The sequence below is a fragment of the Apus apus genome, chromosome Z (assembly GCF_020740795.1).
Source record: "Apus apus isolate bApuApu2 chromosome Z, bApuApu2.pri.cur, whole genome shotgun sequence".
Classification (NCBI taxonomy): Eukaryota; Metazoa; Chordata; class Aves; order Apodiformes; family Apodidae; genus Apus; species Apus apus.
In genome coordinates, this window is record NC_067312.1 from 34083075 (window position 1) to 34096234 (window position 13160).

The window sequence follows — 13160 nt, forward strand, 5'->3', positions numbered from 1 at the left end:
CAGACAGTTAAGAAAAATAGAGGCTTTCTCTCTGGAGAATTATTAAGGTTTAAAATTTCCTCCTGCTTCTGGAGTATTGGATAACATACAGGAGTTGAGGGATAAATTCACCACGAAAGAAGGGAATTCTCAAATGTTAAGTTGCTACTCTGCAGTAACACAACGTAATTAGTGTCAAATTTGTTTAGTTAACAGCCCATACAAATGTAAGTCCCTGAAAAAAACGTGTAAAAAATGCACAGGTAAAATCCAGCATAAAGGCTCCTTCTACCACCACTTTGAAAATCTTACAAATTTACTCACAAAAAAGCTTTAGAACTACAATGACTAATGATCTCTAAACATATTTTATTAAGTGTTATCAAGTTAGAAGTAAAGCAGTGTGCTGGAAAGTCTAGGATGCAAAAAAAACTCTTCCCATGGAAAAATTTCCTAGCAGAAATTTCTAAACAGCTAAACTTCTGGCAGAATACAAGTTTTGAAAAAAACGTTTTCAGTAAATTGCTAGAAACTTGCAAGATAAAAACAATGACATAGCAGTTTTAATTTAGTTAAGAATATAGGCTTCAGCAGAGACAGCTCATGGCTTCAATCCAATCTCACAAAATCACACTCAGTCCTAATTATTTTGAGGGCATTAAAATAACTTTTATTCAAATACATAGAAACAATTTAATGTACCTGTAATTGGTATCTTTGGGTTTTCAGGCAGCTTTCCTGGATCAGCTATTGAGGCTCTTAGCAAGGAAGCTATACAAAATACAGAGCAGAAGTAATAACCTGAAAATTAAAAATGAAAAAATTAGCCATATTAAGTCTTTTCCAGGTGTACAAAGTACCTACTATACACTGCAGCAAAAATCTAGATGCAGCAGCACTAAATTGGAAATTACTCAGCCTTCTCATTCAATTCCAGATATATTCTTGGTACTACGTAGTCTACAATATTAAATACTCTTCAGTCTTAAAAAGGGAGAAGAAGAGGTAGCAGCAAACACTTGCTTTGATAGCACCAGTGGAATGCCACGATGACCTTCCTACTGCATTTAAGAAGTTCCTCCACTGTCTTATCAAATAAGCATCAATCATTCAAGACCTCAAAGCCCCTATGTGAAAGGACACGCCCAGTAATACACCTCCATTTTAAAGCTGATGCCAAATTACAATTTAAGCCTTTTGCCCAGAAAAACCTATTAGCATAATGCACATTAGCTGACCCATCCAGGGGCATATGACAAAACTAACAAAACTCAGTTTGTCAACCATCAGTACAAATGACCCAAATTATGACAAGAACTAAGACTCATGAGCCTGAAATTCTGTCACCAAGTTTTAGTTACAGAGTCTGAAAGCCATATTAGTGCTTTTCTTGGTTCCACACAACCAAGTTTTACCATTGCACCTTTGAAATAAATGAAATAAACATCTCAACTTCTCAGAACACAAAAAAAATAGGATGCATCCCAGTACTCTCATTCTGTATCTTGCCCCTTATCCATCACCTTATTCTTTAGTTTCTGAACTTCCTCACATACATTAACTACTGCCCAAAAGACACTGTTTTTACTAGTAAGTTAAATTGACTTACACAAAATTGCCATGACTGAAATATGTCCCTCTTCATAGTGAGGAAAAAGGATGACTTTTGGAATGAAGATTGTATTGTACAGCCAGACAAAGATAATCAGACCCATGCAGCACCAACCCTGAGGGTCAACCACAAAGTGAATTCTTCGTCCCATTGAATACAAATAGGTAATAATCTGTCACAACGCAGGACAAAAATATTATCCTAGAGATAAACAAAACAGAAAAAGTAAATTAACTAGTATAATGCAACCTACAGGGTTCTACATACATTCAAATAGAAAGGAAACCCAACAACTGCCAGCTGTTGATTTAAAGAACTAAACTAAAACTTACAGATATTTCATACACACTATTCCAAGTACCAAGAGGAGAATATTTTATTATTTCATTAATTAATTCTATCTTGCTAAAAAGTAACATTATCATTAAGATGCAAGTAAAACAAACACCTGGGACAACTATTAAGTAATAGGTAAAGCAAGCAACTGTCAGCAGCAAAAGATATAAACATTAAAGAAGTTTCCCAACAAAATTAAAAGGTTGCAAAGCAAGTAAGAAATACAGGGAATTATTTATGTTAGACAAGGATTTGTCCCACCTCCCAAATGTGTTTCCAGATGAATTTTTAAAAGCTTGTTTGCTAAAAGAGTCATAAACTTGCCTCGGAATTTGTCATTTTTCCCTGCTTAAAGCAACTCCTTTGTAGCATTTATAGCAAACCAAAAGAGAAAGGAACCACAGTACTCTTTTTTGTTTTAGACTGAAGAATGCCCACCAAGTCCTGCAGTATGAACTTCAGAGCTTCATTAACTGATGTCCATAAAAAACACCGCACTAGGTCATATGAACTATTCATATTCATACTTCCTTCAAGGAAAATATTACAACTATTATGTTATCAGGCTGCCTTAATAAACATATTTTAATATTGCAACTCACACATAAACCCCAGGCTATTCTCCTACCCATCAGTTTCCCTGCTTTCTGGATTTCCTTCCATTCCTTTCAGCTTCTACTTCTACTGCATTGATATTTCACCTTGTTTATCAGTCAGACACCTGTTTTCAGGGCTTTTGTTTATTTGCTTCATGTATGTTTATCCTCACTTGCATTCATGATTTCTCTGCTTATTATTATCTGTAAGTTTCAATAAAGTCTTGTTTTTTTCTTTTTCTAGATCTCTAATCAAAATCAGACCTTAATAGGGCACGACATTTTTTCACACTTCTCCTATGCATTGTGTATTATAAACCTTTGTCTGCTGTACTGTAGTGCAATATTATTTGCAAAGTATAGCAGAGTAGTAAGTGCTTATTCTTATCCTAAAAATGCATCAATTTTGCTAACACGTGTTTGACAAATCCACTTTGCATACTGAATACGGCTACTGTGCCCTTAAAACTGGCTTAAAGTATTTTAAGTTAGCTTTGGCAACCAGCAGGTTTAGAACTAAAAAATATTTTATATCCCTCTAAGCATGCACTGATGGAGGATCTGTCTCGTCAAGCAGAGAAGCTGTGGGAGGTGAGCAGACTGAACATCAGAAATGCTGAAAAGGAGATGGGTCAGATCCCCTCCGGGACCCTGCAGAAATCCCCACTGCACCAGGGAGATGAAGGCAGAGCCTTAGCTTGTCAAGCTAGACATGGAGATGCCAAGTCTGAGGAAGCTGAGGAGTTTGCAAGCTTCAGCTCATGCTCTGCTTGTAGCTCTGATCTACAGAGCAGGTTCCAAGTCCTGGCAGCAGGCAAAGACAGGGAGCTCTGTCCACTGAAGACTCCAAGCTGGCTGTGCTCAAGTTCTGTGGCAGTGTGGGCACGATGTGGGAAGGAACATTGGCAGGAAACTCCCGGCTGCAGGGACAGAGGGATCTCCTGTCACTTGGCAAGTTGAAGTTGGTAGTAGTCTGACCCTCAGACTATTACCTTCATCTGCTCTTTCATAGAGTCATCATGCATAAAGCCAGGAGAACCAGGAGCATATGAATCATAACTACATAGCTTGGAGTATGAGGACCAGGGCTTTGGGACCAGGTAGTGAGTGTCTTCTCCCTCATGCTGGTGAAGGTGAAAGATTGGAAGATGAGTAGACAGATCTCACAGACCAACAAGTGCTTGTGCAGCTTGTGTCAAAAGCTGGGACGCTGCTTTTACATCCATAAGACCTTCTCTGAGGATCAGTAACTGTGGGAGAGGATGAGCAGGATCCACCTGACATTATGTGGAGTCAAAGTATCTTTGCCAACAGGCTGGTAAATCTCCTAAAGGAAGGCTTAAGGGTAGGAACAATGAGAGTGAGAGGTGGTGACCTGCGACTGAGGGAGGAAGTGGTGGTTGGAGTTTGCAATCAAAGGATGCAGGATATTTTGGATAATAGTGATCTTGTTATCAAGAAAACAGAGGTGAAGTGGGGCTACATCAAGTACACGTACACATTTGATACAGAAATATCACTTGGGTGTATTGGGATGGGGTTACGAAACCTAAAGTCCACCTGCAGTTGAAACTGGTGAGGGATATGGAAGTCAAAAGGGAAGTCTTGAAGAGGTACATGAGCATGTTAAGGAAGGCTAGGGGAAAGGGCTTGCTGCTGAATGGGGTGGGGTACCCGGTAAAAGGACACAAAAAAGGTCAAAGCACCTTCTTCACCTTGCTTTCTACAGGTAAGACCTGCTTTCTGGAATCCCAAGCCCTTGAGACCAGTGGGAAAGTCTGGAGCAAAAAAGATTTTATCTAAGTGAAAGAGAATCAGATAAAGAAAACTTCAAACAAACTGGACATAACACTCTCATGAGACCTGATGAGACACCACTAAGAACGCTGACAGAGCTGGTCCTGTCATTGCCAGGCCTTTCTCAATTACGTTTGAAATTTTTAGGCTGATGGATGGAGTCCCAGAGCAGTCAAGAAAGCAAGCGTCAACTGTGTTTTCAAGGCCAAGCAGAGAATCCAGGCAACAAAAGGCCTGTTAGCCTCACCCTGATCCCTGGAAAGGTGGAGCAAATAACCCTGGAAACTGTTTCCAAGCATGTAAAGGGCAAGAGGATGAATGGGAGTAGTCAGCATGGATTTATGCAGGGAAAATCATGCAGACTGACAAAAACACAGAGGACAAAAAAAACAGAGGCAGCTAGAAACACTAAAGACCACTGAGGAAACCATCTGTTTTCCATCCTACCAGAGCAGCAGAGATTCCATGATTTCACAGCGCTCCCTCAGAAGGTGAAATAACAGTTTAACAAACAAAACAGAGAGATATAAATAATGAAATACTTGTTTCCAAGTGACCTTCTAAGTATACTGTGTGAGCAGTAAGCTGTGAGCGAGATCCTGCAGAAAGCAGTAATGTCTATAATGGAAATACATCCCAAGTTTTTACAACTCAATGCCTACCATTTTCCTGTAGTACATTATTCACTTCCATAATTAAAAAAAACCCAACACAACAGAAAACAAGACAAAACAAAAACAAACACACACACACACCCCAACGCCATACCTTGGACAGCAAGTTCCACAACAAAGTTGGAACTATGCAAAAAAAGGCCTCATTCTCAAGAAAGTGAGATTTTTCACCATCTTCTGTATCTTTTCTGAAAGAGACAGAAAACAGTGTGATACTCAAGTAATCAATATCAATGGTTTGAAAGGCAGTACACAATAGATTAGCTCCTATTCTGTTCTTCACACTGCACGTCACTGATACAACTTCCTCACAAACTGTTTAAAGAGATACCCAGACCCTTTGCCTCTTACATCTTAACTGACATGCTGATTATAACTAGCTTTCCTTAAATTTCAGTTCTAGGACATTTCACAATTTTAACATACATTTAGAAGGATGTGAGTGTTCAGAGCAAGATCTCTATAAAACTGCACTACTGTCAGTGTATTTTATTTGCTCTAAATTGTGAAACACTTGGTTCCTGCATGTCTATTATAATGACAAATTAAGTGTTACACTTTTCATTACACTTTTGCCAGCAATACTGCATAAACACTGTTAAGATACTCATTTCCTTCACCAAAGCGAGCTTCTTCCCCTCTCCCTCTTGGTTTACATACTAGATATAAATAGGTAAGAGTGGAGGAGGAAATAAAGAACACCTAACACATGCACAACATGATGATTAGGTAGAAAGTACTAGATTCCAATCTCACTCGCCGACAAGGTGAATTTATAGTCTTCTCTTTTTAAACATACTTTTAAAAAAAATAATCTATATTTACACTTTCCAATACAACATCAAAAGTAGACCAATCTCAAACACGTGCTCTTTAGGAGGCATATTTTCTCATAACTACAATACATAGAAGAAAAAAAGTCTACGAGCAAGTTTACAACAAATTAGTTGAAAAGAAACAACTGAGTGATTTATATCCATATACATCCAGTATACATACATGCAATGCCTAAAAATTGTCCAACAAAATAATTAATGTAGGATAAAATACAAAACACTGATGTTGGAGGTTTTGTGGTTTTCTTTTCTCTTACCTTTATAGCCTTTTTTTTTCTTTCTAAATAAACATCTCAAGCACAAAGCATTTAAAAGCAAACAGTAGCTGTGGCCATGAAAAGCTTCAGATGTGCCAAAACTTGACCGAGTCTTTCTTATATGATCATGAATTGCTCTTGCCTTTCCAAAAAGTACTTTTACTACAGGATGTCTGGATGGCATTTTTTCCTAACTCTTTTCTTTCTGCCCAGCACAACTACTGGTATCATAAACTCAGCATTTGTTCACTACAATCACCTCAAATTCTGATGCAATGTTCACTGAATAATGAGACCACAGAATGAGACAGGTAGCCAGAAAGTCACCTTCAAAGAAACAAGAAAGCTTTGCACTAACTAGAAAAGTTAACATGAAACAGAGATTGTTTAAATAGACTAATTTGAACTCAAACTTAAAAAAAAATATACAACTTCACACAAAGACTGTAACAATACATACTTGGAAAATTCTGTTTCATACATAGACAACACAAGCACTACTCAATTTTTCATCCTGAGAATAATGACATCTGGTTCTGATGAAATTCTGCTTCTTGCACTTTTACAGGTTTTGCATTGATATATAACTAAAAAACAAAATTCTATACATTCTGCCTCACTTTAGTCCTGGATTTCTACCTCAGTAAGGAAAATAAGATTTGTGAAATCTGACTTCCAGAAAATCCCATGTGCTTAAACAAGTTCAGAATTACACAGATCAATAACTCATAGTCTGGTTAACTATGAAACACAATTTTAATACCCCACACAAACTGAACACTGGACTATACAAAATGCACTTCCAGAGTGAGAGAAACACCGCTTTCTATAAAGTCTGTATCCTAGGAAATGGAGACAGAAAAAGGACGGGAGAGTAGAATCATTAGAGACACAATGCTACATTTGTTCTAGCCCAGGCAAGGCCATAACAATCATCAACCTCTGCAACTTGTGGATCTAGCAGTGGTTTTAGACCTGTACCTTTCCTGAAAACTTAAGAATTACTGCCACTAAAAATACACTTCACTAGGGAAAAAAAAATAAATTACTTGAACCAAACAAGTAAATTACTTGCAACTACACTTTAAAGAAGTGACTTATGTGATGCTATCTAGTGTCAGATTAGAATTGCCATTATGCCTTTCACAGCTCTTCATTTAACATAACTAGTACCGGAAAAAACAGTTAACACAAGCAACAGCATATTTTTGCCATAACAAAACCCCATGTATCTGGCACATCTTGGCAGAAAATGGTTGCTAGTAGAAACCTTGGTACCACTGTATGGTGGCTGTTGACAAGTTGGTTAAGGTAGGTGATCCATTCTTTTTATAGATAGGATCTTGCAAGACCTACCTGTAAACACCCACTGCCTTCATGAGATGCCACACGAGCTTGGAGTGGGATGTGGCTTGATATTAACGCATACACACACTGTCCTCATTGCTAAAAACCCCATGAACAATACCTTCACACACTGCTGACCCAACAAGCCACCTGCAGACATTTAACGTACGCTTATAAACCGCATCACTGTTTGGATCTTCAGTGTGAAGGGAACAGAGACCCAGAACTTCACGTCACTACCTGCTGCAGCTGGAAAACGAAAGTGTGACACGAAGAAAGGGCAGAGGGCATTTCACTTCCTTGTGCGGGGCCACCCGAGCGCATCGCCCCGACAATCCACACACCGCCCCCATTACTACCTCTAGGGCAGTGAACGCCCGCCTCGCCATTTAGGGGAAAAAAAAAAAGAAAAGAAAAAAAACCCAGCATTTTGGAGTTTCATAGAAATGACAACAGCCTTTCTTTATTATGTAGACAGTGAGGTATTCGTGCAGTTTTCTAGGCACTTCCCTCCCCCCACTCTCTCTTCAGGTAACAGCACTTCTGAGGCGGCAGTTAACACAGGTAAAGCCGCCCTCCGCGGCCGCCAACGCAGATTCCAAGGCGGGCAAAGCCGGCGTCCAAGACGCACCCCGGAGGACGCCGACCACCGCTACCCCTTCCCAGGACCAGGCCGAAACGCGCCGGGGGGGCAGCAGCCGCTTTCCACGCCAGCGCGGCCGCCACGGCCGCCCCCCGGAGCCCGGCCCCTCCCGCCCCGGCCCCGGCCCCGGCCCCCACCCCCCGCGCCCCTCCCCCGCCCCGGGGCACGCGACGGAACCAACCGTTGGGCGAGGCCGGTCGCGCGCCCCCCTCGCCCCCGCTCTCCATGGCAACCGCGGGCGCCCCCTCGGCCGCTCGCAGCACGCGCCCCCGCGCGCGCCCAACCCCCGCCGCCCCAGCGGCACTTTCCGCTTCCGCCGTTGGAGCCGCGCATGCGGGGCGGGCGGGCGCGGAATCGTCCGGGTTGGAAAAGGCCTTCGGGGTCACCGAGTCCCAGCATCCGCCCTACAGGCCCTCACCACTGATCCGTCTCCCAAAACAACACGTCCGTGTTTTAACTCCTCCAGGGATGGTGCCTCCATCACCTCCGTGGGCAGCCTGTTCCAATGCCTCACCACTCTTTCTGTGAAGAAATCGTTCCCAATATCCAATCTGAATCTCCCATGGCACAACTCGACCCCATTCCCTCTGCTCCTGTCGCTGGTCACCAGGGAGGAGAGGCCAACACCCACTTCACCACAACCTCCTTTCAGATAGCTGCAGAGAGCAATGAGGTCTCCCCTCAGCCTCCTCTTCTCCAGGCTGAACAGCCCCAGCTCCCTCAGCCTCTCCTCAAAAGACTGTTCTCCAGACCCCTAATCAGCCTGGCTGCCCTTCTCTGCACCTTCTCCAGCACCTCCATGTCCTTCCTCTCCTGCGGTGCCCAAAACTGCACCCAGTGCTCGAGGTGCAGCCTCATCAGTGCCAAATACAGGGGCAGGATCACCTCCTTGGTCCTGCTGGTCACACTGTTCCTGGTGCAGGCCAGGATGCTGTTGGCCCTCTTGGCCACCTGGGCACACTGCTGGCTCATGTTCAGCCAGCTGTCAGTCAGCACCCCCAGGTCCCTCTCTGCTGGGCAGCTCTGCAGCCGCTCCTCCCCAGGCTCATAGCGCTGCCAGGGGTTGTTGTGGCCCAAGTGGAGGACTCAACATTTGATTTTATTGAAACTCATATAGTTGGCCTCAGCCTATGGATCAAGCTTGTCCAGATCCCTCTGCAGAGGCTCTCTACCCCTCAAGCAGATCAACATTCTCACCCACCTTAGTGTCATCTGCAAAGTTACTGAGGGTGTACTCTGTCCCCTCATCCAAATAATCAATAAAGATATTAAACAGGAGCAGCCCCAGCACTGAGCCCTGGGGAACACCACTTGTGACTGGCCACCAACTGGATTTAACTCCATTCAACTGAATTCTTTGGACCTGGCTGTCCAACTTATGTTTTATCCAGCAAAGTGTATGCACATCCAAGCCATGAGCTCTGGCACCAGCTTATTCCCAAGCACAGGCATTAGTCAAGACGGGTCCATCACTCTTCTTTGTCTCTATCCTGTACTTTTGCGATTTCTGACAAAACAAGTTCTGTGGACAAGGCCTCTGCCTTGGTCTCTGGCTCCTGTCATGTGAATCTCATTTCCTAGCTACTATTCCAATAAGTTTTTATAGTATGAAATTGAATAAACTTTCTTAATAGTATGACATCGTATTTGCTTTCTTAAGAGATATGTATTTTACCTTGTATATTGCATAATCATGGGTAAGTCAGCATAACTAAAGGGCCCAACTCACTTCAAGAAAGAGAAGAACATTTTGTTTCTCAGACTCTTAAAGCTATCCACAAAGTGCCGGCGGCGAGGGAAGCAAGCAGTTCAGAATCAATGTGATTGATAAAGCAAGCTTCGATTTATTGAATACACAGTGTTACTTTTATACCCTTTTCCAAACCTACTTGTAGTGAATTCATTGGATAGTAACTACTTGTAGTGATTTCACTGGATGGTAACTACTTGTAGTGATTTTACTGGATAGTAACATACACACTGAGTTCCAGGGTTCTTCCTTGTTTTCTGTTATTCTACTTCACTACCTTGTCCTTGAGTTAGTTTAAGATAGCACAGAGATTGTTTATACTTGTGTTAGGCTAAAAAAGAGATTGCTTGTACAGCTGCTATTTGTGTTAACCTCTCAAGGCCTCTCAAGGAGATAGCAAGGACCCATGGCCTTGCTGCTCAAGCCATTCTTCAACAACAAAGAAGAAAGGATACCCTAGGACTAGCAAGATAATGCTCAACATTCCATCCCCTCCAACACTCCTATGGAACCTTCCCCTTATTTGGCACCATAGTTAAGTAACTGCAGCAAGACCTGCTCCAGGGACACCTAGATGAAGAAAGAAGCAGATGTATGATGGCACCATAGAATGACCGTTGCTTTTCAAAATGATAGTAGGTATACATTAAGTAGAGAGTGGTCAAATCGTGTTATATCTGAATGTTTGAAAAGTATTAGAACCATGTGTAAAACTGCATTCACTGTGCCCCAATTCGAGCAGGACAACCCATGTGCTTGAATAAAGAATTGTTCTTCTAATTATGTACTTTGTGTCCTAGCCTCCCTGGGCTGGCATGGACTCTTTGTGAATTTTTCATGACGCTGAGGTCCCCTGCTGTGCCTCTTTCTCATGAAAGACCCTTATATGGCCATGGAAGCCAATTTTTGTTTTTAAAAGATAATTCTGACCCGCAAGGGATTTGCAGTGGCTAAAAGCCACAGACAGCTTGTAATGGACAGCATTTTCAGTGTTCCCAGCTGGGAATCATGCCTTGAGCACCCATTGCTGATGCAGATACATGATCTTTTGGCTACCCAAAGGTATCCCCATCTGTCTGAGTGGCACGGTTCCCATTCTAAATTGATGGGCCTTTGCCCTGGAGCATTTTTCCTACACAATGATGGATTAAATGGATGAAGAGTGATATGATGATCAGCAACGAGACAGAGAACTCTTCCTAAAACTTAATAATAATATGGTAATTCTGAAAAGACATTACCCAAAATTTCAGTTTCGTGTTTAGGTGGATGTCAAGCTTTTGTCAAAAAATTTGGGCCTTCCTGGGATTTATTTTTCAGTGTTTTTCAAGCTAAATTTTCTCTGACCTGAAAAGACAAATTCTTAGCAGGAACTGGATGTTGTCTGGGAAGAGAATGGAAGCATGTTGCAGGTAAACCTGAGGATAGCATTTCCTCAAGAAAAACCTACATATGTTCCTAGGAACAGGTAGCATTGAAAAGAACAGACTTATTTAATTGGACTATTAAAAAATGTGACCAAAAAATCACTGGAAAGGTGTTGAAAATAAAAAACAGCCTCTGCCTCCGTTCCACAACAAATGCACATATTAATTTATGCCTGTATGTAAAACACATAATAAGCTCTTTGTGTAAACTTTTCACTGATTTAAAGAATAAATGTAAAGAAACAAAAACAAAAAGCAACAAACAAAGGAAAGGAAACCAAGGACCAGGGGAATATAATAGAGAGACAAAGGAAGATGGGTAGTATGATTGATAAAAGTTTCTTGTAGAATGAAGAAGGATCAGTTAATTATGTCATCTTCTAGTCTAATACCAGGTATCTGCATGTCTCTAGTGGTACACTGATAATGGCTAGTCTTTACATCTGGGGACTTGTCGGACATCAAGTCTTTTACTATTTTTCTACTCATGGATGTATAGAGTAAACAGGTTGTTGAACAAGGGCAACAGTCTATTCTGGCTCAGTCATCCGCACAGCAGTTCCCATTTGTTAATATTTCTTTTGGGGAAGCACAGTGCTGGAAGAAAAGCAGACAATCATGTGCTGAACTTCCCAATGGAACTTGCAAAGGCTCAAGGTATAGAAATTACCTGATGCTTTTGCCAGAGTATCAAATCCAGATTGATAGACAATAAGTCTTTGTGGTGAACTCCATTCTGAAGGAAAAAAACACACCTAAAGGAGATATTAACTTTGCATAATAGGAATTTCACATAAAGTCCAACATGGATGTATTACACAAAGATTATTAGAAGTCTGCAAAATCAGAAAAATACCCACATCCTTTGGTGCTGAATATTGCACAATAGTGTAGAATTCCTCTTGGAGCTGCTGATGTCTGTGTTGTGCTGTTGTTGCTGTTTATAAATTACCACAGGAGCCACCAGCTGTCATCATATAAATTTTGTTGGCACTCTGTAAATATTAAATCAGCGTGCTAAAATCAAGCCATGTGCAGTAACAGCTGATGCTCTCTTATGGAGAGCACATGCAAGAAAGAGGTATGCACTGTGTCTCCCATGGTTCTTATTCCTCACAAGCCCCTTCTTCGTGAGACTGTTTTCCAGTATTCATTTTGAGCTCAATTGTACCCCTGGAAGGGGCACTCTCTGGGCACAGGTATCTTCTAGGTTTGAGAAATCAGCCTCCTCAACATTACTCATCTTCTGGGGTCCCTGTTACTCCCGTTTCTTTTCTGCAGCACTGTTTCATTTGTTTGCTTCCTTGTAAACTTTGCTGATGTACATAGGAGACATTTGTTTACATGGGAACAAAATTCTTCATGTCATGAAGATCCATGCCATGAAGATGAAGATCTGTGTTAATGACATGCTGTGCTGAAACAAAACCTGTCCTGGGCCAGAAGTTTTATCAGTCACAATGTCACATACTGAGAATGAGGCAATAGATACTTGTAAAAGAAAATGTCTCTTGGGATTTGTTTTCTCTCTGGCCTAGTTGCCAGAAAAATTGAAGCTAAGGTAGGTTTTCCAATCTGTCTGCCTCAGGAGTAGGCATAGTGATATGGATTTCCCAGCCCATGTAGGTTACATGGGGGCTAAGCTAGACCAGGTAGTAGTTTGATTTAGGGACTTAAATTTTACCCAAGGCACTTCAGGGGTCTGAGGAGCTCTACTCAGATAATGTCCAGCTGCAGATGTCCTAGTATTAAATCTTGCAACCCCTCTCTGCCAGGAGCTGCTGTCTGAAGGCAACAGACTGCTTGATTGCTTCCTATATTGCAGTGCAAGGTGAGTTTGAAGGAGCTTAAGCAGAGGGTTAAGGTGAGATACTGCCTTGCTCAGAATGGCAGCTGAAGTACTTGT

At 41.7% G+C, this 13160-nt stretch overlaps 1 protein-coding gene across 4 annotated transcripts in view; it reads right to left on the reverse strand.

Annotated features, from left to right (window-relative positions):
* Nucleotides 1-8349, reverse strand: part of ZDHHC21 (zinc finger DHHC-type palmitoyltransferase 21) — a 46115-nt gene extending 37766 nt beyond the window's left edge. For 3 of the 4 annotated variants that reach the window (XM_051643091.1, XM_051643088.1, XM_051643090.1), the window contains exons 1-5: nucleotides 8259-8271; nucleotides 7604-7683; nucleotides 5089-5182; nucleotides 1589-1792; nucleotides 682-780 (exon numbers count right to left, since the gene is read on the reverse strand). In XM_051643091.1, the coding sequence (XP_051499051.1) occupies nucleotides 682-780; nucleotides 1589-1742 (253 nt within the window). In that variant the 5' untranslated portion in view covers nucleotides 1743-1792; nucleotides 5089-5182; nucleotides 7604-7683; nucleotides 8259-8271. Of the gene's footprint in view, nucleotides 1-681; nucleotides 781-1588; nucleotides 1793-5088; nucleotides 5183-7603; nucleotides 7684-8258 lie in introns of all 4 variants that reach the window. The other variant, XM_051643089.1, reaches the window with a different exon arrangement.
* Between the last annotated feature and the right edge of the window lie 4811 nt (nucleotides 8350-13160).